Genomic DNA, 24659 nt, shown 5'->3' with positions numbered 1-24659 from the left:
TTCCTGTCACACATTGTGACACATACCCGAGGGAGATCAGGTGCCTTCTGTGGTTCTGCCACCTAGAGCAGGCAGACCCCATCTGATCTCTCAATCTCACTAGGGCGGCGTCTCGATCAAGGGGGGTTCTGTTCCCTTATACTGTGCAACTTAAGTCATAGGCTATCACTGTCCTTAACCAACATCACCCCACCCCACCCTCACCAAAGTAAACAGCTTCCTCATCTACCTCATGTCTGAGATTGGCTGGCTGGCTGGCTGACTGGCTGCCTAAATGAATCCTGACAAGAAGGTTAGTACCTGATGGAGCCTCTTTAAAAATCAAGGGCACTCGGAGTTCCTGTCGTGGCGCAGTGGTTAACGAATCCGACTAGGAACCATGAGGTTGCGGGTTCGGTCCCTGCCCTTGCTCAGTGGGTTAACGATCCGGCGTTGCCGTGAGCTGTGGTGTAGGTTGCAGACGCGGCTCGGATCCCGCGTTGCTGTGGCTCTGGCGTAGGCTGGTGGCTACAGCTCCGATTCAATCCCTAGCCTGGGAACCTCCATATGCCGCGGGAGCGGCCCAAGAAATGGCAAAAAGACAAAAAAAAAAAAATCAAGGGCACTCGTTTCATTGACGAAGCAATTGAGTACTGGAGAGGAGAAGTGGTTTGCCCACAGTTACATGGCTTCTAAGTGGCAGAACTACAATCCACATCCCCTGACCCTCACTTAGTCCCTTACATCAGGCCTCAGGTTACTTACATTGACAATGTCGATAGAGCTAATGAATCAGGTCATTTACTAGTAGAAAGTTACAGGATCTAACCCAGAACTACAGGCCATTCTCCTGCCCCATCTAAGTCCAGTCTCCCTTTCCCAAGTCATCTCTTCACACCAAAGCTAAGAAAACAAAACAAAACAAAACAAAAACAGAAAATTACCAGCTGTGATAGGTGCTAAAAGGGCCAGAAATAGGACAGAGATAGAGAATAACAAGGAGTTTCCTGCTTTATTATTTATTTTTTGGCCATACCCAAGGCATGCAGAAGCGCCCAGGCCAGGGACTGAACCCTTGCCACAGCAGTGACAATGCCAGATCCTCAACCTATTAGGCTATGTAGAGGAAGTGATGACATCCAGGAAGTAAGGGATGGAGGACCTAAGAGCCAGAAGGGCCACATTATGTGGAGTCTTATAGAAAAAAATCTAGATATTCAGTTAGAAGTTGGATTTTCCTGCCTCTTTTGATATATATTGAGGTTCACTTTGATTTGATTTGATTTTTATGGCCACACCCATGGCATATGGAAGTTCCCAGGATAGGGGTCAAATTGGAGCTTCAGCCACTGGCCTATACCACAGCCACACAATGCGGGATCCAAGCCACGTCTGCAACCCTCACCACAGCTCATGGCAATGCCAGATCCTTAACTCACTGAGTGAGGCCAGGGATTGAATCCACATCCTCATGGATGCTAGTTGGGTTTGTTTTCACTGAGCCACAACAGAAACTCCTCATTTTCACTTTAAATGTTAAGTTTATAGATCTTCTTTGCCACATTATGAACTTAAGAGAATTAGCTCTGCCACCTGTAAAAGTCCTTGGGGGCTGAATGCACTGGCTGCTATTTCTAGCAATGGATCCCTAATGGACTCAAGCAGGAGCAGCAGGAAGGAAAATAAAGTACCACAAAGCCTAGCGGCCCTGAGGCTGGAATTGTGATTGTGTCCAACTGACAAACAAGTTCAGACATGAATGATCTGGTTCAGTCTCTTCCAATTGGAAACCAAGAGCTAACATTAATAGCTTAGTCTTAAATAGTCAAGTGCTTTCATGTTCTCTGACTCATTGGAGTTTCAGTTTCCAGCTTCAAAAGTAGATTTTCCAATATTTTCTAAACTGATTTACTTCCCTCCCTTTCCCCACCTGACTTTGAAAGATTCTGAGACAGTGAGCCTAGGCATAGTCTTTATTTATGTGATAAGAAGGAATAATATAAGGATAGAATCATAGAATACCAGAGCTGGAAGGAGTCTTGGAGAACAGCTGCTCTGACCCTCTTAGTCTATTTTTATTATTATGATTATTATAAATAACATTCTTATTGCCAAATGATTTATATACATTCAATTTAATATCTTAGCAACCTTGCAAAATGGGTATTTTTATCTCTGTTTTACGGATTGGGAAACTGAGGCTCAGTGAGGTTGATAACCCTGACCAAGGGTTGCACAGTTATAAGTGGCAAAGCTGGGACTCAAATAAAGACCTGTCTGATTTCTAACTTACCATGCTAGTTGAAGCTAGTTAGACAGAGAGAGATTTATGAGGAAATAATAATAGATCCAGTAGTAGAATCTACATGTTCCAACTTCTCTACATTTTGATTAGCTGTAAAGAGAAATAACATCTGTATAGAGTTTTATTGTTGTTGCTATAGCTTTTTTTTTTTTTAATAAAAAAAAGTTCTCATTAACTCAGTTTTGGTAAGATTGTTTTACTGAGCATCTGATTTCTTAAAAAAATTATAGAACTCTTGATAGTTTCAGGAATTCCTACAAGAGAAATTGCTGCATTAGAAGCAATGCTGCAGTTGGTCAAGGCTGGAGAGCTCTTTGTACTAATCGTTAGCTTCTGCTCCTTCCTGCAGACCGTGGCAGGCTGAAGCATTGCCTCTTGTGCTTTGTCCCTCCTGAGTGCACAGAGGGGCCAGGATAGCCTAAACTTGATGTAGCACTGCTTTGAGTGGCCTGTTGGGCCCAGAGGACCTCAGCCAGATTCATAAACACAGACTTGTACTTGTTACAAGACCCTGCTCTTGGCCGTAGAAACTGGGCTCAACTTCTTTAAAGACTTTTGATGTACTTCCCCTGAGCAGTCAGTTTGCTTTACTGGGATTGTATGGGACTATAGTGAAAGGTACCAAGTATTCTACTCTGAGAACTATCCTTTCCCTAGATTTGCCTCCCTAGTGAGAGGGTTTTCAGATCAAAGTGTGTTAGGCAGAATAATGGCTCTCCAGAGATGTTCACATCTCTATCCCCAGAACCTGTGAATGTTACATTAAATGGCAAAAGAGGATTAACATAGCAGATGGGATCAAAGTTGCTAATTGCTATGCACTGAAACTGTCTCCCTCTCAAAAGTGGTATGTCCAAATAGTAACCCTCAGTACCTCACACTGTGGCTGTATTCAGAAATAGGGCATTTTAATTGGTTATTCACATTAACTGAGGTCGTTAGGGTGGGCTCTAATCCGTTATGACTTGTGTCGTTGTAAGAAGAGATGATTAGGATACAAAAATGCACACAGGGAAGACCAAGGGAGCACACAGTCCAGAGACAGCCTTCTCCAACCAAGGCCAGAGCCTCAGAAGAGATGAGCCCTGCTGATAATCAATTGACCTTAACTTTGGAAGGGTAGCCTGGATTATCCAGGTGAATCTGATGTAATTACAAAGGTCCTTAAATGTAAAAGAGCCAAGCAGAAGAGGAGATCAGAGTGATGTGATATGAGAAGAGTGGGACCTGCTGTTGCTGGTTCTGAAGAACGAGACGGAGGGTCATAAACCAAGGAGTGCAAGTGGTTTCTAGAAAATGAATAGGCAAGGAAATGGATTCACTCCTAGAGCCTCAAGAAAGCAATACAGCTGGGCTGATACCTTGATTTTACTTATTTCAGACTTCTGAACTTTTGAACTATAAGGAGACTGGGTGGTTCCTGCTCACCCCGCCCCACCCCCAACTCCCTGATGGTTTTGGGAGAGAAGTTTTTAAAGGCAAATTTGGAGTGAAGGCTGCAAGGTGTGTGCCTTTCTTGTGATTGCTGGGTGGTGAGGTAATGGGATGGTGCTCTAGGAATCTTGTGCTCAGCCTAAAGTTACCATCCACACCTGAGGGGGGGGGGTGGCACTTTAGTTCTTGCAGAACTCAGATGATGTTATATATATTCCTTGAGGAGGAACGAAGAATCTGCCTGAGGATGCACTATTGTTCCCAACTCTTTTTCCCTTGTTTTTACATCCCCTCCCTTCCCTGACGAGCAACCGTTTGAATCTGCCCTTTGCAACTCAGGGAAGCTTAAGGAGGCAGAATGAAGCCTATCTCCTACAAACAAGAAGTGGGAGCTAGGTGAGGTGGGATGGTGGGGAGGGGCCAGGGGGTGGGAGGAGAGGGGGGAGACACAGAAATGCTTTGTGTCCAGGAGGGCCCCACAGGGTCCTGCTTGGTTTCAATAAATTGAGATTTCAAGCCTGATCTGTATAACACAACGAGGTATAAGGCACAAACCTTGCTTCAGCATGGTTTAAACATCTGCTGTCCTCATTCCATGAGAATTGTACTCTTACCTTTGGATCTCCAAAATACCCCTACTATTTCTTATTTACCAACGTCTTTTGCCAGTGTTGTTTAAGGAGTTAGGGATATTTTTCTTGTGAACAGATGGCTGGAATAAAGTATTGGAAAGTGCAATTGCTCTGGTCTAATATCTTCACATAGGAAATTCATACATGCCTTAAAAGTATGGATGAGGCCAAATCATCATGATACCTTTAATTTAAACTTCTACTCATTGGCCTCCGTGGGATAATCTTCCTCAATTTTTATAGGGCTTGGTGCCCTAAGCACAGGAGTTCCCGTTTTCAATGCACACATTCAACAAATATTTATTGAGTGCCTTGTATAAGGCAGATGGTTGCAGCACCAGGGATATGGCAATGGGCCAAAAGAGATGCAATTCTTTCTCTCATCTCAATGTGGGAGGCAGATGATAAATAAATGCATGCCGGGTGATAAGGGATAGAAGGAAATGCTAAGCAGCAGGTGAGTGGAGTGGAGACAAGAGACTTCACTGATATGGTGACATTCAACAAAGATTTGAATGACAGATCTGTGAATTCTCTGAGGTCCAGGACTATGTCTTCTTCACCTTTGCTTCTGTGCCAGGGTCAAGTCCTTATAATGTAGGGCAGGAAAACTGTCTAACATTAGATGATAAGACTATGTTGGCCAATCCCAAACTCCCAGTCCAACCCTCTCACCCCCCACCTGTCCCCTTTGGTAACCACAAGTTTTTCAAAGTCTGTGAGTCTATTTATTTTCTGAAAATAAGTTCATTTTTATCCTTTTTTAAAAAAAAGATTCCACACATAAGTGATATCATATGATGTTTGTCTATCAGGGCCTCACGTCGCTTAGTACGATAATTTTTAGTTCTATCCATGTTGCTGCGAATGGAATTATTTCATTTATTTTTATGGCTGTGTAATAGTCCATCATACATACGTACCACATCTTCTTTTTCCATTCATCTGTTGATGGGCATTTAGGTTGCTTCCATGTCTTGGCTATTGTACATAGCGCTGCAGTGAACACCGGGGTGCATGTATATTTTCAAATTATGGTTTTCTCTGAATAGATGCCCAGGAGTGGGATTGGTGGATCATATGGTAGTTCTATTTTTAGTTTTTTGAGGAACCTCCCTACTGTTTTCCATAGTGGTTGCACCTGCTGTATAGCACCAAGAACTCTACCCAATATTGTGTGATAATCTATCTGGGAAAAGAATCTGAGACAGAGTGGATATGTCAATATGTATTACTGGGTCACTTTGTTGTACAGCAGAAATTATCATAGTCGTATAAATTAACTATATTTCAATAAAACTTAAAAAAAAAAGACTGTGTTGGCCAAGGCAGCAATCACCAATGCTTACCCCAGGGGGGGATAAATAATGTATATTATCCCATGAGTGCTGATCAGTGACAGCTATGTGCTCAGTCTTACGGAAGAGTCCTTATGCTCTTGGAATATGCAGCAATCACATAACTCTTCAAGCTGAGAGCTTTTTGGGTTCTATGTGCCATCTGTCCCCAATCCCAATTTAAGATACCTCCACCAGTAAACCTTATAGGCTTGAGACTTGCCTTGAAATTGCACATTTGTATTCATCCCCAAATTCGTTTTGGTCGGGTCAGAGTTTAGAGGCTTTATTTGCCTCCTGCAAAGTTCTGTATACCTTGAGTGCTTGTGAATCTAATCATTTATCACTGAATTGGAGTATTTGACCAGGACACCATGATGAATTATGTTGTAAAGTTAATAATGCAATTCCTTTTCCCCAGCAGACCCTTGGTAATTGCTAATATGGCCCCCACTTCCATTTTGGGGTAACTTTTAATGCTCACATTTTATATTTGGTGAAACTGTGAGGGTCCACTTGTGTCCTGAGGAGGTGGGGCCAGTATTTACATGCTTGTATACCTGCTTTGCTCTTAGAAACTAGCTGTTCAAGGCCTTGCTCTTAGAGGCTAGCTCTGGAAATTTGTTTTCAATCACATTTACTCAAGGTGTCTTAAGTTTCCTTATCCTGACCCAGTTCCTCCCTCCCCTTCCTTCCCTTTAACTCTCAAAATGTTGACATCATTTTCTCCTTTGGATCCACTAAGAAGTTGGTCATATTCATTTCTGACCCACCTTCATCCCACTCTCAGGGAGGGCTTATCATGCTTGATCTGACAATAGGCAAAAACAAAAACAAATGACTGCAACAGAAGGCTCTCTGTATCCTTGAGTAGCCAAGTCTCAGTGGTGAGGTCAGAGTCCTTGAGTTGGAGAGTCAGTGTCAAGGCCAGAACTTGGGAGCATTTCTTTGACTCATTTCATTTCATGGTACCCCTTTTGCTCTGTCATATGCCCTTTGCCAAGCATTACCCCTGCAACATGCAATCCACACAAAGGATCATTATTGCAATTTATAATTATATGCCTAAAATTTCTGGTAGAGGATGTGTTTTGCAAACATTCTTGCTGGATACCTTTTCCTGCACTCTAACCTGGGAGCATGCTGGTAGTAACAGTGGTGCCTTTCATTTGCTTGTTCTTAATGGAGCTGTGGAAAATCAGATAGTTTAAGAGCATGGTCAAAGGGCACGTGCAAAGCACTGCCGCTCAGGGAATGGTGAAAGCTCAGAACTCTTCTGAACTCTGGGCTCAGGCTCATGCCCAGGTTGTGTGTATTGGCCCCTGAGTTTCCACGTGATTTGGGTTGGCTGCTTTCTCAGCAGGCCACGTTGGCATCTGGCACTACAAGACACAAGTGGCTTTGGGATGTGTAGTAGTTCCCTTGGCCTGCTGTAGCAAAGTTCCACATGGAGTTCCCTGGTGGCTCAGTGGATGAAGGATCTGGTATTGTCACTGCTGTGGCTCAGACTACTGCTGTGGTGTGGGTTAAATCCCTGGCTCTGGAAATTCTGCATGTGTGGGTGCAACCAAAAAACCCCCCACAAAGTTCCACAAATTGAGTGGCTTCAAACAACAGAATTGTATTCTTTGATGGTTCTGGAGGCTAGAAGTCCCAAATCAAGGTGTGGGCAGGACCATGGTCCCTCCTAGACTTTGGGTAGAATCCTTCTTAATTTTTAAGGGTGGCTGTTGATCCCTGGTGTCCTTTGGCTTGCCGCTACGTCAGTCTAATCAATGCCTTTTTATCACATGGTTTTTTCTGATGTGTTTCCTGTGTCTTTTTATTTTGTTCTTTTTTGGCAGCACCCAAGGCATATGGAAGTTCCCAGGCCAGGGATTGAATCTGAGCCGCTTTGCAACCTATGTCAGAGCTTCAGTAATGCTGGATCTTTAATCCACTGTGCCACAGCAGGAACTCAAAATTGTTAGAACTGCAAGGGAGTTGTCTTTTTTGTTTGTTTTTTGTTTTGGGGGTGTGCCTGTGGCATGTGGAAGTTCCTGGGCCAGGGATCGAACCTGCACCACAGGAGTGACCTGAGCCACTGCAATTACAATGCTGTATACTTAACCTGCTGTGCCATATTCTGACCTCCAGAATTAGAAAAGAATATATTTCTGTTGTTTTTAGGCCACTAAGTATGTGATCGCTTGGTTGGAGCAGCCATAAAAAATTCAAATCCAGAGTAGGATTCCTCATATGGACAGTTAAAAAGATGACTCTCTCTCTCTCTACCTATACACATAAAGACATCAAGATGAAGAAAATACTATAAAATATCAACAGTGGCTAACTCATGTGAGAGAGTCATGAGTGATTTTGTCATTATGATGATTTCCTGAATTTTCCAAGATTTCAAGAAAATATCTATAGACTTTTGATTTTTTTCTATTTTTCCTTAAAAGTTATGGGAATATTATTTAGTCTTGAAGAGTTAAAATTCTGACACAGGCTAAAACACAGATGAACCTTGAGGACACTATGCTAAATGAAATAAGCCAGTCACAAAAAGACAAATACTACATAATTCCACTTTTATGAGGTTTTTTAGTCAAATTTATAGAGCCAGAAACTAGAACGGTAGTTGCCAGGGGAGAGAGGAATGACAGTGGCTCTTTAATAGGCATAAAGTTTTAGTTTTGTGAGACAAAAAGAGTTCTGGAGACTGGTGCACAACAATGTGAATATGCTTCCTACCAAACCCTACAACCACATTTAAATTTTTTTAAAGGCCATCTATTTTATATTATAAAAGAAGGGAGTTCCCGTCTTGGATCAGTGGAAACGACTCTGATAGTATCCACGAGGACGAAGAGTTGATCTCTGGCCTCTCTCAGTGAGTTAAAGATCCGGCATTGCCATGAGCTGTGGTGTAGGTCGGATCCCGAGTTGCTGTGGCTGTGGTGTAGGCCAGCGGCTATGGCTCCAATTTGACCCCTAGCCTGGGAACCTCCATATACCACAGGTGTGGCCCTAAAAAAAAGACAGAAAACAAACGAACAAGCAAACAAACAAAAACGGAGAGCATCAGTGATGCCCTTGTATTTTCTCTGCACCTTTTAAACCCCTTTATAGCAGCCAGGGCCACCCTTCTATGTGAGTTTTAGACTCATCCTCTGCTATCTTTTTCTCTATCACTTCTTCTGGGTTTGCTTTTGTCTTTATTCTTTCACTCCTTGCCTGGTCTTTCTCTGCTGCCTATGAACAACATTCAAGTCTGCTGGCTCTTTGTTAGAGCTCTTGAGAGTATGTTAATCAATCACTCCTTTTGGGCTCTTACAATGTAATTTGTATATTTCACACACACCTCCTTACAGACAAGATACACACACTCCAAAGCAGTCCTCTTGTATTAACTGATCTCTGGTGTCTTTCTAACACCCATACCACCGTCCATTGTGCAAGACCAGGTAACTTCCTTTTTTTCTCCCACCCTCACATATAATCATTCACCACACTAATTTTACCCCCATGTTCTCTAACCTTATCTCATCTCTAGTGTCAGGCCCTTAGCCTGTCGTGCGTCACTATTTCAACAGTTTGGTCTTACCCATCCTCCATACCGCAAGCAGAGCGATCCATCTCTATTTTAACCTTGGCCTTGCCACCTCCCTTGAAGCCGTTCAGTTAAGGTGTACACCATTTAGCATGGCCCAAATAACCTCCATAAATATGGCTTCCTGTCCAGACTCCTCTTCCACTAGTTCCACAGCTTGCTACCTTTCAGGACAAACCACTTCCATAACTTGCTGTGTTTTCTCAGTGATTTCTGGGCCTCCTGCTTCTCCTCCTTATTTTCTCCAGGTGGAAAACTTTTCCCCTCCACCTCACCGGACTAATACCCAGGCATTTTTCTGCATTCAGCTTGGCACTGTCTTCTCTAAGAAGCTTCCCCAGTCCTCAACATTCCCATAGTTCCCTGGGGATAGGCTGTTGCCTTAGGTTATTTGGAGGTTAACAGTGTATGTGCCTGTTTTCCCACTAGCCCTTAAGTTCTTTAAGGGCTGGGGCCATCTATTAAGACCTTTTGGTGTTCCTAGCACCTAACACAGTGCTTGCCACGTAGGCACTCGATTGATTAATTAAAGTGATTGGAACAAACATTTTTGTTAATATGTTATATCCATAATCCACAAAACATTTAAAGCCCTTTTCACTGACCATTGTCTTAACTGTAAATTTTGATAGCAGGGACAAATGAATGAAATTCTTATAAAGAAGATCCCTAGAGGTTATACATTCATTTTTTTTTCCATTAAAATTTTGTCCCGTTTATTTTAGCAGGGCCTATTTTGGGGGGGTGTGTGTCTTTGACTTCTACAATCCTGATATGCAGGGCTGAAATGAAGTAGCCGCATATGTAGTGAATGTTCTGCACCGCATAGAGCTGTTAGCTACTTCGAGCTCGCCAGAATTGACCTAAAAGTAGGCTTGCCAGAGACAATAATTTGCTATTTCCCAACAACTGTTCAATGTTTCGGGATCCCTTATGTGACCCTGCAGAGTAGAGCCCCTTTGGAAGGAAACAGGCAAGGAACACCTGGCTAAAAGTGGGACCTAGCGGAGTTCTCAACTTCCCACAGGCTCTACGCCCTGTTTGTGGGTCTCGCGGGCCCTAGTGCAGTGCCTGGAAGCAGCAGAGGCCACCTGCTCCCAAGAGGCAGGCCTGCATCCCGCCAGCTCCCCTCGCCCTCACCGCAGAGGTCGCCACAGCTGGACAGCCCAGCCTGAGTCACGTGCGCCCGTCCAGCCCGCCGCCCGCAGACCCGGGCCCGCCCAGGCAGCGGGGCAGAGGCCGCCCGGATCACGCGCGCCCCGGCAGCCCCGGCCCGGCCCAGCCAATGGGCTGGCAGCGCCCGCATGACCCACGCCGGCGGGAGGGCGTGGGGAAGCAAGCCGGGCGCGCACGCTGCCGGGCTGTATCGCCGCCCCGCCGCCGTTGGGACGGGAAGTGAGAAGCCCGGGCCCGCAGCGCCAGCGAGCCGGTGAGAGTGTCCCGTAGTCTCTTGCATCCGGGCTGAAGCATGGCGGTCGCTAAGGTAAGCGTCGGCCCCAGTTGGCCGGCTGCTCCTCAGGGCGCGAGGGGCTCTGGCGTTCACGTGTCAGGTTGGTGCCTCTGGGAGAGCAAATAGGGGAGCGAGGCAGCTGTTCCACCTTGCAGCGGCGGGAGGAGGGAGGTGACGCTCCTGCCGGGCTGCACAGGCGGCCCATGCAGAGACCGGGGACCGGGCCCAACCTTGCAGCACAAACTTCGCCGGCTGGACCCTCCCATTTGGCCCGGGAGGGGAGTTGGTGCCTGGCCGGCGCCCGGCGGGCTGAGCCAAGGCCGGCGAGGCGGGGCGGGCGCGACTGGGTCCCGGGGCGGGGGAGAGCTTGGGGTCAGCAGCTCTCCTTGGGCCACCCTAGCGCGCCCCTGCTCCTGACCCCGGTTGTTGTTGACCCAAGCCGCTTCCAGGGTGCGCACAGCCGGAGCTGATGTCGGATCCTATTAGGTTTCAAAGACTCCGCCCTCTCGTTGGTGGGGAAGTCACCTTGACTTCCGTTTTGGAGACTGCTTGAGAGAGTTGGCCAGCGCGCCTGTGCGTAAAAACTGCAAAGAGACCCTCCTCCACCCGCTTCTCATCCTTCTCCGCATCTGACAACACTTACATTCTGGCCTCTGAGCGTTTGAGAGGCTTCTTTTTAGAAATGACAAAACAGATTGTCCTGGGAGCTTGTAACTCCTGTGAAGTTCTACTTAAAAGGAATTCTGCGTAATGTGACTCATTCACTAACCTAGAGGAAAGGCAGCTCCGACAGCTTGACCTTTCCTCTTTCACCATTTCTTAAAACCTGGACACCATTTCAGTCTCTTTGGACTCCATTTCAACTTTTCTGGCCAAATACCATATTTAGTCCCAATCACTTGAATCACTGGAATTTATTGCTTTTAATTTTAAGTTCACGAAGGCAGCCCTTTAATCAGGCCTATACAACTTCTTAGCTCATTTTAAGTGCAGTGAACTTAAATATACCCAACATTTCAAACATTTGTCCTTAATCAAAACTCTGTGATAACCCTCAAGAGGAAAACATGGCCAACACATCATATTCCTATTTATTCGAGCAAACTAATCACATTTGCAATGGAAATTATAAGCAGACAAATATATTTAAATGCTGTTCCATGACTTAAGTTTCTTCAGGCTCCCCAAATCTGCAGGCTTCTCCGTGTTCCTAGATTATGTGGCCCAAGTGGCCTTTCTTTTTTCTCTAATTACACTGAGTTACATCCTAAGGCATGTGCTCTGGGTGTGCATGTGCAGACACATGGGTATGTATATATAACTGTTTTAGGTAGCTCTCTGAGGATTACTGGGATTGGAACCTGCATGAGCCCTTTCAAACCCAATAGCCCTTGACCTTTTTTTTGCATTAAATTTGGTTGCAGTCAGAATTCACAACACGAATTATGTTCCCTCAAGGTGACTTATTCCAGCAGAGTAGATACCCATTCTTTATGTTCACTTTTATATCTGTAGATGAATTAATAATTTTACCTAATTTGGAGATAAAGTAATTGAGGATCTTAACTTGAGGAGTATGCATATAAATGGAGTAAAAGACTGATTAACTAGTATTAAAGTGAATGACATGTAAAGTTTAACCTTTGGGTTGTATTTTTATTAAACTGTCACATCATATCAATAAGTGCAGATGAATTTTAGCCAAGTAGTATAAAGCATTTCATTTTTTACTCTTCGGGAACTGGTGGTTTGGTTTATTTATTCATTTAAACTTGCCTCTTTTCAGGATTTCTGATGGCTCACGTCATATATACATATATTTATAATCCAACAGCACATATCAAAATCAAGTCAGAGTAGATGAGAAAAACAGGACAAAGGGAAAGTAAGATGAAGCCAGGACTAAGGTTAGTGGAACATATGAATGTATGTACTTGCTAGAGGTGACCGAATTTTTTAGCAGCCAAAGCCAAGAGGAAGTGATCAGTGAGGTCAGTTACTTGGGCGAGAGATCTCTTTGTTCTGCTCTTTGAGAGCAGTTTCTCCCCATGTCCTTTTATATGCAGGAGAAAACTACAGTCAGAACTACCTCATGATCACAAATGTATGTTTGTGTGTTCCACAAGATCATTTCTTAGCGTGTATTTCATGTTAGCTTAAGGACACTGAAATAAATGTAGTCTTAAAAGGTCTGCAGATGAGTTGTGCTGGTCCATCTTAGTTCAAGAATGGCCCTTATTTAGTTGCCTTTGGACTTTCCTTGTGGGGTGATTCTGTCCCTTGCTGGACAGTGCTGGGAGCCCAACTTGGAGGTCATGCTCTTTGCACAGATATTCCACAATGAACACCAAGCCATAGACTTAGCAATCTGGGCCTAGGATTGAAATCCTGTCTTGGAACTTGAGGAGCCTGACTAGGAGAGAATCCCATCTCAATGGAGTATCCAAGGACCCAGAATCTGAAACTCAGTAATTGTAGGTAAATTCTAGCACTCACTGTGGTGAACTCTTTGAATATTTAAGCAGATTTGATAGTTTCTGGACGAATTTAGCTATGCCCAGCAATTTCTTGATCTCTTGACCACTTTTTCATAGTTTTTTTTATCTTTTATTTATTCAAATTAACTTTTCCATGTCCCTCTTCCTTTAAATAGGAATAGGAAGGCAGAGAATCTGTTCATCGGTCTGCTTTTATTTTGATGTCTGCATGAAGATTAATGCAAGAGGCATTTTTTTTTTCGTAAAGTAACATTGATCTAAAACATGGTATTGTGAGATGAATTGAGAGAGCTTCCATCCCCTTGTCGCCTACTTTCAGAGGAATAATCTTTATGGGCTCCCTTGGTAGATGGTAGATGATAAGTGGTCGACCCATACCACTAGTGTTATTCTGAGTTTTTCTTTGAAAGACTTCCAAGCACTGCCCTACATTTATAAATATGAAAATAAGTTTTTAAAATTTTGTTTTATATATCTCCATAAAAATGCATTTTTAAAAAGTATTAGAGGAGTTCCCGTTGTGGCTCAGTGGTAACCAAACCCAACTAGTATCCATGAAGACTCGGGTTCCATCCCTGGCCTCTCTAAGTGGGTTAAGGATCCAGTGTTTCTGTGAGCTGTGGTGTAGGTCGCACACATGCTCAGATCCTGTGTTGCTGTGGCTGTGGTGTAGGCCAGCTGCTACAGCTCCAATTGGACCCCTGGTCTGGGAATTTCTGTATGCCATGGGTGTGACCCTAAAAAGCAAAAAAAAGTAAAAAATATAAAGTATTAGAAAGGTTATCCTTTTTCTTCCCCTCTGTGCCTTTGGTTGTAGTCAATATTTGTCACTGAGTTGAGTTTATATATTAGGAGTGATGAAACTTAAACTAGGCAAGAACTCAAAGAGTGCTCACTTGAGTTCGGGAATGAGTGATGTTCATGTAATTTGGACTCCAGTAATTTGGGTGAAATTAGCTTAGAATTAAAAGAACATTTGGATATAAACCAAAGCATTAATAATAATGAAAATTTGATCTGCAGGGCTAGTAAACTTAGTATCGATGGTCCATTCTTGACCAATTTGATGCCACGATCTTTAATTCCTTTAGAATTATTTCTTTTGCATTCTTTCTAATGTTCTACATGGGGCTAAACTAAGGATATGAAAATGGACTCTGATTAGGCCTTCAAGAAAACCACAACCCCACTACAGGCTAGATCCTCTCATGGATGTGCCCCAGGTAGGGTTAATGCCATAACAAGGGCTATGGGAGCATTGCAGAAGGAGCCTGTTTGGGACGGGTGGCGGGGGGGGGGGGGGGAGTGTCTCAAAGGTAGTGGTATTTCAGAAGAAATGGTTGGAAGAAGAGGAAAAGCCCATTCTAGTGACAGAAAACATCACATGAAAGGCAGAGAAGTGATAGTAGGTAATGAAATAAGTAGGAGAGTGGCTAACATTTATTCTTTACTAGATGTGAGATTCGGTTCTAAATTCTCTCTTTCCCCCCTGCCCCATTTTATGGCTGCACCTGCGGCATTTGGAAGTTCCCGGGCCAGGGGTTGAATCGGATCTGCAGGTATGGCCCACACTACAGCCATGCTGACAACAGATCCAAGCCATATCTGCAACCTACACCACAGCTTGTGGCAACGCCGGATCCTTAACCAACTGAATGCAGTCAGAGATGGAACCTGCATCTTCATAGAATCAGTATTGGGTCTTTAATTCCCTCAGCCACAATGGGAACTCCCAGTTCTAAATTCTTTTCATTGTTAATTGCTTAATGCCTCCAACAGGCATTACTATCATTTCTGGTTTATGGATGAAGACTCTGAGACACCAAAGGTTATGTAAGTGGCCTGAGATCTGATAATTAAAAGGTTAAGGAACTGGGGTTCCTTACTATCACATACTATCATTTCTGGTTTATGGATGAAGACTCTGAGACACCAAAGGTTATGTAAGTGGCCTGAGATCTGATAATTAAAAGGTTAAGGAACTGGGGTTCAGGTCAGCCAGTCTGCCTCCAGAGTCTGTGCTCTTACCCTGTCTATCTTATTGTATGGCTAATGGTATAGCATTATGGAGAGAAGAGTTTATGGGTGAGGGAGGAGATGGCTTGGGAGGGGAAATTAGATGCCTCTTTGATTTAGGTCTTGTAACTGTAAACCAGATTTTTTTTTCTCTTTTTTTCTGGCCATGGCATGCGGAAGTTTCCAGGCCAGGGATCAGTCCCGTTCCACAGCAGTCCTTAACCAGCAGGCCGCTCAGGAACCTCAGACTTCTATTTTTGAGAACCACTTACATGGTGCTCACTGTATGCCAGACACGTTCCAAGTGCTTTACAAATAATAACTCAGTTATTTGTCATAATACTAAAAGTAGGTGTGGGCTATTTTTGTCCTCATTTTACAGGTGAGAAAACTAAGGTCTGGAGAGGTTAGGCAATTTCCTCAGAGTCATACAGAGAAGAAGCAACACAGTTTGGATTTGAACCCTGCCAGACCGTGTTCACAATCTCTTCCTTACCTTCCCAGACCTTAAAAAAAGTTCCATTTGCAAAGGAGCACATGAGAATTCATGTGGCATCAATTGGTGGACATGTGTATTTCCTGATCTTCCCACTCCAGTAGTTTGTACAGTGCTTTGCCACTCAGTATGTGCTTCATTCTTACGTGGTTTTCAACCAGATTGCACAGGCCAGAAATTGTCATATACCTTTTTTTTTTTCTTTTCTTTTCTTTTCTTTTTTTTTTTTTTTTTTAAGAGCTTGAAGTTCTTTTCATGGCGCAGTGGAAACAAATCCAACTAGGAACCATGAGGTTGCGGGTCCGATCCCTGGCCTCGCTCAGTGGGTTAAGGGTCCGGCGTTGCCGTGACCTGTGGTGTAGGTTGCAGATGCAGCTCAGATATGGTGTTGCTGTGGCTCTGGCATAGGCTGGCAGCTGTAGCTCCAATCAGACCCCTAGCCTGGGAACCTCCATATTGCAGTGGGTGCAGCCCTGGAAAGACAAAAGACATAAAAAAAAAAAAAAAAAAAAAAAAAAAAACCTTTACTGAGATACAGTTCATATGCCATGCAATAAACCCATTTAAAGTGTACATAACAGTGGTGTTTCCTACACTTGCAGAGTTGTGCAACTGTTATATGCCTTTGTAAAAATTTTAATCCATTGTTCACTAATTAGGACTTGGGCTGTATATTTCACCTCTATGTTTTTCATGTTTCTCGTCTATAATAATACCCTCTTCAGAGGTCTGTTTTTGAGGATAAAATGTGATAGAGTTTATTAAGGATATTCTTTACATTGAAGGTTTTTTCTTCTTTGTGGTAAAAACTGCTGGGTGTTTGGTGATGTCATAATATTATAGTAAAACAGAACAGTTTTTGTACTGGGCAGAAAGGGAAGAAAGTATGCTACCATGATGTTGGTAAGTTACCATGTTTCCACTGCTGTTTGGTTCTTGGGTTCCTTAAACTGATGCAGCTGGATAGGCCTTGGGGTTTACGTAACACATTGTAAACCCTCCTCTCATCCTTTCTGTACCCTTTTACTAGGTGAAGAAATGGAGTCCTAGAAAAGTTTATAATTGGTCCAAATTCCCTTGAAACCCCTTTGCTTTTTGCCTTATTGTAGTGCAGGGGGTTCTCAGCACATCATAGTCCTCTGGACAGGGATAACAGGTTGATGCTTGGGTCTCACCCAGAGGTTCTGATTTAATTGGAGTTACATATGGCCTGAGCCTCAAGGTTCTTAAAGGCTCCCCAAGTGAATTAAATATACTCCTTTGTTTTATTTTATTTTATTTTATTTTTTGTCTTTTGTCTTTTTAGGGCCACCATCTGCTGCATATGGAGGTTCCCAGGCTAGGGGTCTAATTGGAGCCGTAGCTGCCGGCCTATGCCACAGCCACAGCAATGCCAGATCCGAGCCTTATCTACAACCTACACCACAGGTCACAGCAACACAGGATCCTTAACCCACTGAGCAAGGGCAGAGATCGAACCCACAACCTCGTGGTTCTTAGTCGGATTCATTTCCATTGCTCCACGATGGGAACTGCTAAATATACTTCTACGGTTGCCAGCCACTGCTCTAGGTTGTTCTCATGCTCTTTGCTTCAAAGGATACTCTGGTGATTCCTTCTTAGAATAGGAAGAAATGCAGTGAGTTAAACGCAAATCCCCGGTGTGTCAGTTCAAAGGAAGGATGCTAAGGGGTCACCACAAGTTCTCCTCTTTCTTGACAGTTTCTTTTCAGTCCTTCTGCCCCGTTTCACCTTGGTGCTTAGACATCAAATTTATATGGTTTTGTCATTATCCTACAATATAGGTTTTAACACCAAATTGATTGAAAGCTCCTTTTGTCTCCTGTGAAGTCTCTGGTTTTCTGTATCAGTGTAGGTGCTTGAGGGGTGAAATGCTGCAGAATAATGTAATCCCTGTCTTTCAGCCTTTTCCCTGGCATAGGTGGGAGCCCATGTGTGGTCAATGTTCCCCAGCTGGGTCAAGGGGCTTTACAAGTGTTATTTGGCAAATTGAGAACTGGGGGTTGGGGGGAGGGGTTGAAAGCCCTCGTGTAGGGTAAGAAAATCAAGGAGCAGATGTTCTTGGACATTGCATTCTTTTATAAGATTGCTGGAGGAACTCAGACTCCTCCTGCCTCTCTGACCTTTTGTCTGATGAGCAGCCTCTGCTTTTGTTGAGTTCCTACATGGAAGCATTCCTTCCTGTATCCTCCATTATCTGTGAAGATTAGGCCTGCTGAGCCTGGTCCCTTCCTATTCTCCTTGCTTGCATTTGCTGCTTTTTAAGCCATTGGCCTTCCCACCATATTTCCTCGGATGCCTTTGGGTAGGTCTTGGAACAGAGGCATGTTTAAATCTGCAGATATGGTTGGCTTCTGCTTGGGAGGAAGGAGGATGTGCCCTTTGCAGTGATGTAATTCTCTTGGCAAAGTACTCAATGGTGACTGACTGGCCTGATTATCCAGACTCTCTTGTTGGGTCAAATCAGCCCCACCAGTGGTGGCTTTGGTCTCAGCTCCAAATTGTTCCCAGTGGCTGATTTGTAGAGAGGTGGTCTGGTTTGTTGATTGGAAACATTTAAAAGATAGAGAACTCATACTCACCATTTCCTTTGAAAATTTGCTGTGTAGTTGCATGAGTGAAAATAGGCCCAAATGGTTCCTTTTGAAAACTTAGGTGCTGACAACATAGCAAAGTTGGTAGTGTTGAAATTCTTAGCAATTCAACCTAAATAAACCACTCTATTTAATGGCTGTTATTAGGCTAGTAGCTTTGTCTTGATTTCCACCTGTAGTCACAGTTTCTGCATGTTTTCCATGAAAACTGTTGACTTCATATGAAAGTCAGATAGTTCAAGATACGCTTAACTGTTTTATGGTAAAATATCTTTTGCATAAGACATAGGACAATTTGTAAGAAAATTGTCTAAGTAAGTGTAGTGGAGGAAAAAGTTTCCCTCATCTCTCTTAGGATCCCCAGCTGGGTCTGAAAATTAAAATGACAAAGATAAAAGAAAAGCATCCAGATTTTTGTTGAATTTTTTTATGTGTACATGAGAACCTTCACAAGAGAATGAAAGTGACCAGAGCAGAAAGCTTTCTAACCTTTTAGATAAGAAAAACAACTTTGTAAAGAATTGTAAGACAAGTGGATTTGGAATAGGGGTAGTAAATGGTGAAGAAGTAACTAGAAAGACAAGGGTAAGTTTAACAAGGTTTGAGCATGCAAATATCTTGACTCCAACTTGCCCATCTTTAGTGATAAGAATGTCTTTCCTCCTGGTACCCTCTTCAGGGGAGCTAATGACCTGTTTCAGGAAAGAAGGGCGGGGTTGGGGCGGGGAGTCAGAGTGACCTTCCTGCTTCTACCTTTTTCTTAAACTCCTTCAGCTTAAGTTACTGAATATGCCAAGATGCCATATTTTGGGGTAACATGTCCTGCACCCCATCATAAGCCTGATTTGAAAAGGCTTTCAAATCCAGGCACATAATTAGTAGTTTCTTCTGAATTAGACTGTCCGATCCCAGTAATAATTATAGTCTGAACTGCAGAGGAGCGCCCACTGCTCAGTCATGTGGGGAAGAGCTTTAAGAACGCTTTTGTTTGTTTTTAATCAGTAGCTCTGGTTTAGTGAAAGAGCCCTGGACCAGAAGGCAGGAGAACCTAGATTACAGGTCCAGTGCTTCCACTGCTGGTGAGACTTCTCCAGGTGCTCAGTATCCCCCTGTGGAAAACAGGGCGCATCTGTGATATCTGTGATGCCCAATCAAAATGTAACACATGACAGCACTTTGGGGATTATCAGGTGCTGTAGGAGTGTCAAGTGATGTCTGTTGGAGACTGTGGGACATTTCCACTTAACTGAAAACTAGGGACATAGATAGTATTTGACCAACCTGAACAAAAGATGATGTGCTTTTCTTAAGCTCATGATCTGCCGCATAGTCACTATAATGGCTAGCCAGTTTGGCTGCTTCCATGACCAGATTCTCTGAGTGGTCTTCCTGGAGCCTTGATCTTGGGGGGTTATGGTTGTAGGACCAAGAACATTGGTTTTACTTGGGAGCTTGTTAGAATTGCAGCATCTGTGACCCGGGCCAAATATTCTGTTGTGTCAGAATCTGAATTTAAATAGGTTCTCCTGAGGATGGTATGTGCATTAAAGTTTGAAGAATATTAGTCTGGAACTCTCATTGCTGTGTTGTTAAGTGGAGCTGCTTTTCTGAACTAAGGGTACTTTTTGATTTGGTTGTAAGCCAGTCCAACTTTTTGCAGAATTAAATACATAGTGATAAAATCCAGTACAAATTTTAGGGTTCTCAGAGCTGATTTTGATTCCTTTGGGGCCAAGGTATTATTTTAGAACATGTCTCTGAGCTATTAAGTGTCGTACTCTTCTCCATTTCTTTACTACCTACTCATACTTCAAGATTCTGAAAATGAACTTACGCCTGTTCTGTTTTTTGACCTTTTCTCCTAAGGATCACCAGTGATCTCCATTCTAAAACTGTTGGCCTGTCCCCCTTATCTCTGGCCTCATAGGACCCACTCCTTCCTTCCTGGAATGCCTTCTGTCAGTTTTCATAATGTGCCCTCGCCTTAAGGGGTCAGCTCACACTAATCCTGTATTCTCCTTGGCTGGCTTCATTTTGTCCTTCTGCCTCCCTCTGCAATGTTGATGTCCCCCAGACCCTGCCTGAGATCCTCTTCTTTCTGACAGGTATGCTCCATGGTACTCCCCAGCTGGGTCAGCTCTCCCAACCGCCAGCCTAGCACTTAGCTGTTTGTTGGAAATCTTGATTTGTCTGAGTCAAAGGCATTCCAAACTCTGTTTACTAGAATTGAATGCCTTATCTTGGTCATTCCTCACTTTTAGCTTCAGCTTAACTTTCCTACTAAAGTTTCTGGGTAGGTGAGTAAGTATCTGTGTGGGTAGCTAAAAGAGACACACACTGTTGTCAGGAACTTGGATGCAGGCAAAGAGCTAGGTCGGTCAAACTCTTCTTTTTCCCTGAGTTTCCCACACAGGTATGTCCTGTCTCCTCCATTTATGTTCAGGTCCTCATGCCTTTTAGCTCTGGCATTGCTATAGCTCCAAGCTGGTTTTGCCTTTGGTCTCGTCCCTTCACTTTCCTTGCCATTCTGCAGTGTCAAAGGAAGCTTCTAAGACTGGCTCTTGTCTCCCTGTTAAGAGCAGTTCTGTGTTCATTGGTACAGTTGCTTAAAAAAAGCATTCAGGTATGTTACTGAGTCCAACTATATGGGAGCTGCTATGCTAAGTGTGGGGCTTTCCCAAACGAGGAAGCTATTGGACTTGTTTTTAGGAAATCACAGTCTGTGGAGATTAAAGGATAATATGAGGCCCCAGCCTTCATTATTTGATCTTTATAATCGTCTACAAGGTAGTCGGAAGGTGTTGTAACCTCATTTGACAGAGAAACTTAAGGCTCGGAGAGGTTATGCAATAATAGTGACAACAGTGGCTTACATTTATGTAACAGTTATACAAAAGCCAGGCACTGCTCTAGGCACTCTTTATGTGAAGTAATTTAATCTTCCCAGCAATCCCATGGCATTTAAGTGTGATGACCTTCTCCGTTACACAGCTGGGAAACCTCATCTGTACAGAGTGGTTAAGTCTCTCGAGGCACAGAGAAATTAAGCCACTTGCCTAAAGTCGCACAGCTTACAAGCAGCAGGGCTATGATGTGAACACAGGCGGCCTGGCCACGGAGTCCACTCACTTAACCACTGAACCGCGTTGTCCTCTTCACTGTACCTTGCTGTGTAGTGCGGTTTCATTATGCCTACAGAATAAAATTTAATCTTGTTAGCCGGTTTATGCCTCCTTGCTCTTGGCTGTTGTCTGACTTTTCCAGTATTACCTCATGCCCGTTGCTGTCTCCTGTCCCTTACAGTGGTTTGTAAATGGGACATATCCAAGCCCTGTTCACATTCCTTGTCATAAAGCTATGGCAGTGGGGTAGCAGGAAAAAGGGGAGCTTATTTGTTTGTTTAACTCAGAGCTCAGTCAGAGACAGGGATGTTTCTTGTCATGCCTCTGTATTGGTGGGCAGGTTTTGTTTGTTTGTTTGTTTTTATTTCCCTCAGTTTTAGGGAAAGTGGTCTCAGTTTCATTTCCTCATTCCTTGAAGTATCTGTAACGGTGTTAAAACCCACATTTGAGTTTATAGTTTTATAGTTAGTTTGTTCTAATCAGAATTCAGACACAGTCCGCACATAGCATTTGGTTGATAATGTAACTCTTGTTAATCTATAGGTTGACTTCCCCTCTTTTTGTGTATTTCCTTGCAGTTTATTTGATGAGCAGATTGGGTCCTCTTTCCTTAGTTTTCCACAAGCTTGGATTTTACTGATTGTACCCCCCTGGTGTTCCTCCATTCCCAGTGTTTCCCGACAATTGATAGTTAGATCTAGTTGCTTGATCAAGTTTAAGGTTTTATTTATTTTTATTTTTTGGTTTTGGCTAGAATACTTCCTAGGTGGTTGCGGGCTGCCTCCCTCAGGTTACTGGGCCCTTGGTACTGGATACTCCCATCAGGAGGCTCATAATTCCTGGTTGTTTGCTTTGTTGTTATGTTTGGTGAGCAGGTTTGGATGTTGCCTTCCTGGTCCACCAGCTTTTTGCATTATGATTTGTTTTAGTTGGCTGTTTTAATATTCACAATTATTCTTTCAGGCGCATTGTGATTTCCATCCTTTAAACACACACGTGTATCTGTGTGTTTTATAGACATACATATGTAGATATATGTGTACATTACAGTGAGTGTGTATCACCGTTACAACAGATAGTGGCTGTTAAAATCGACTGGCTATTAATTAATGGACACAGAGTTTGTTTTTGGATGATAAAATGGATAGTGCTGATGGTTGTACATATTGTGAATCTTCTCAATGCCAGTGAATTATACATTCAAAATAGTTAACATGTTAAATTTTATGTCTGTTTTGCCACAATAAAAACAAGTCAATTGAAAATGGATTGTATCACCTTGCTGTATGATAGGAAATTGACAGAACACTGTAAACCAGCTATGATGAAAAAAATAAGAAAGAAAATGGCTTGTAATATTGAATTAAAAAAAAATCTGAGGATTTCTTCTGTGGTGTAGTAGGTTAAGGATTCGGCATTGTCACTGTAGCGGCCTGGGCCACTTCGGTTGGATCCGTGGCCTAGGAACTTCCATATGACTGGGGTGCAGCTCTCCTGCCCCCCCACCACAAAAAAAATTCTCCAAATTTGGAGTTCCTAGTGTGCTGCAATGGGTTAAGAATCCGACTGCAGCATCTCAGGTGTCTGTGGAGGCTCAGGTTTGATCCCCAGCCAGTGCAGGTCAAAGGAGCTGGTGTTGCTGCAGCTGGGGCAGTCAGATTCAGTCCCTGGCCTGAGAGCTTACATATGGCACAGGTGTGGTCATAAAAAAATCTGTAGTTCCCTTGAGGCTCAGTAGGTTAATACAGTGGCTTAGGTCACTGCTGTGGTGCAGGTTTGATCCCTAGCCCAAGAACTTCCACATGCTATGGGTGAGGCCAAAAAGGAATAGAAAATCCATCATTCTATGACTAAGTATTATTCCTCTCCCAAAAGAGTCAAAGTGAGATGGAGGTGGAAGGGGGGTTTTAAACTCCTGTTTACTAAAGAATGCTGACTAATAAAGTGGAAAGTATGATAGAATTAGAAAAAGAAAAAAATTACTTGGCAACCTATAGGTAATAATTGATTCAGGCAAGTGTCCTCAGTGGATGCTAAACTCCTTCAGTAAAAGATGGTTGGAATTCTCATTGTTTAGAATATCTCCCCATAAATTATTTACAAACTGCAAAGAGGAAAAAGTACCATTACGATGGGGGCTCACCCTCAGTCTGTGATCCAGTTAAACATCACCAGGAAGTAGCAGAAGCTAGCATGGCGTACCCACTGATGGCATGGAATGGGAAGTACATGACATGACCTTTGGAGAATTCTTGCTAAAAATGTTGAATCTGAATCTAGTCACAAGGAAACAATCAGACACATCCAGAAAATAGGACATTCTGTAAGATCTCTTGTTTGACTTAAAAATGCCAATGTTATGAATGAAAAGGCTAGATTAATGGAGGCTCCGAAAGAGACATGACAGCCAAATACAGTGCTTGAACCTGGATCCAAAATATATAAAATAATGTCTCCATTGGATCAGCTTGAATAAAGAGTTTATATTAAGTGATACTGTATTCGTTGGTGAGGGCTGCCATAACAAAATACCACAGACATAGTGGTCTAAACAACAGAAATTTATTTTCTCACAAATCTAGAGTCTAGATGTCTAGGATCAAGGTGTTGGCAGGGTTGGTTTCTTCTGAGGCCTCTCCCCTTGGCTTACAGATGGCCTTTGTCTCCTTGTATTTTCACATGGTCTTCCCACTATGTCTGTGTCCTAATTTCCCCTTCTTACAAGGACACCAGTCTTAATGGATTAGGGCCCACCTTAATGACCTCATTTTATCTTAATTACCACTTTAAATATCTTATCTCCAAATACAGGCACATTCAGAGGTACCTGGGGTTAGTGCTTCAGCATATGAATTTTGGGAGGACAGTTCAGCCCATAACAGATAGTGAATCATTTTTATTTTTTAAATTGAAAAAAAATTTTTTTTAAGGGCCACACCTGTGGCATATGTAAGTTCCCAGGCTATGGGTCGAATTAGAACTGCAGCTGCCAGCCCATGCCACTGCTACAGAAATACCAGATTCGAGCCACATCTGTGATCTACACCACAGCTTGTGACAAAGCTGGATCCTTCACCTACTGGGCAAGTCCAGGGATTGAACCTGCATCCTCATGGAGACTGTATTGAATTCTTAACCTACTGAGCCACAATGGGAACTCCTGAATCATTTTTAAATTGT

The 24659-nt window shown here is 43.2% G+C and overlaps 1 protein-coding gene across 6 annotated transcripts in view; it reads left to right on the top strand.

The window, feature by feature from the left end:
• The window catches only part of SLC25A13 (solute carrier family 25 member 13), a 524650-nt gene that overhangs the window by 314977 nt on the left and 185014 nt on the right, over positions 1-24659 (top strand). For 2 of the 6 annotated variants that reach the window (XM_003130160.6, XM_005667626.4), the window contains exon 1: positions 10651-10765. The exons of the other annotated variants lie outside the window; for them this stretch is intronic. In XM_003130160.6, the coding sequence (XP_003130208.4) occupies positions 10751-10765 (15 nt within the window). In that variant the 5' untranslated portion in view covers positions 10651-10750. Of the gene's footprint in view, positions 1-10650; positions 10766-24659 lie in introns of those variants that run through there. 6 annotated transcript variants of the gene reach the window in all.

The sequence above is a fragment of the Sus scrofa genome, chromosome 9, assembly GCF_054392235.1.
Source record: "Sus scrofa isolate SSC_HxYL_T2T_F1_AM1 chromosome 9, Sscrofa_HxYL_maternal_Yorkshire_Landrace_v2.0, whole genome shotgun sequence".
NCBI lineage: Eukaryota > Metazoa > Chordata > Mammalia > Artiodactyla > Suidae > Sus > Sus scrofa.
The sequence above is the reverse complement of the archived record's forward strand: the minus strand, read 5'-3'. Positions and strand labels throughout refer to the sequence as shown.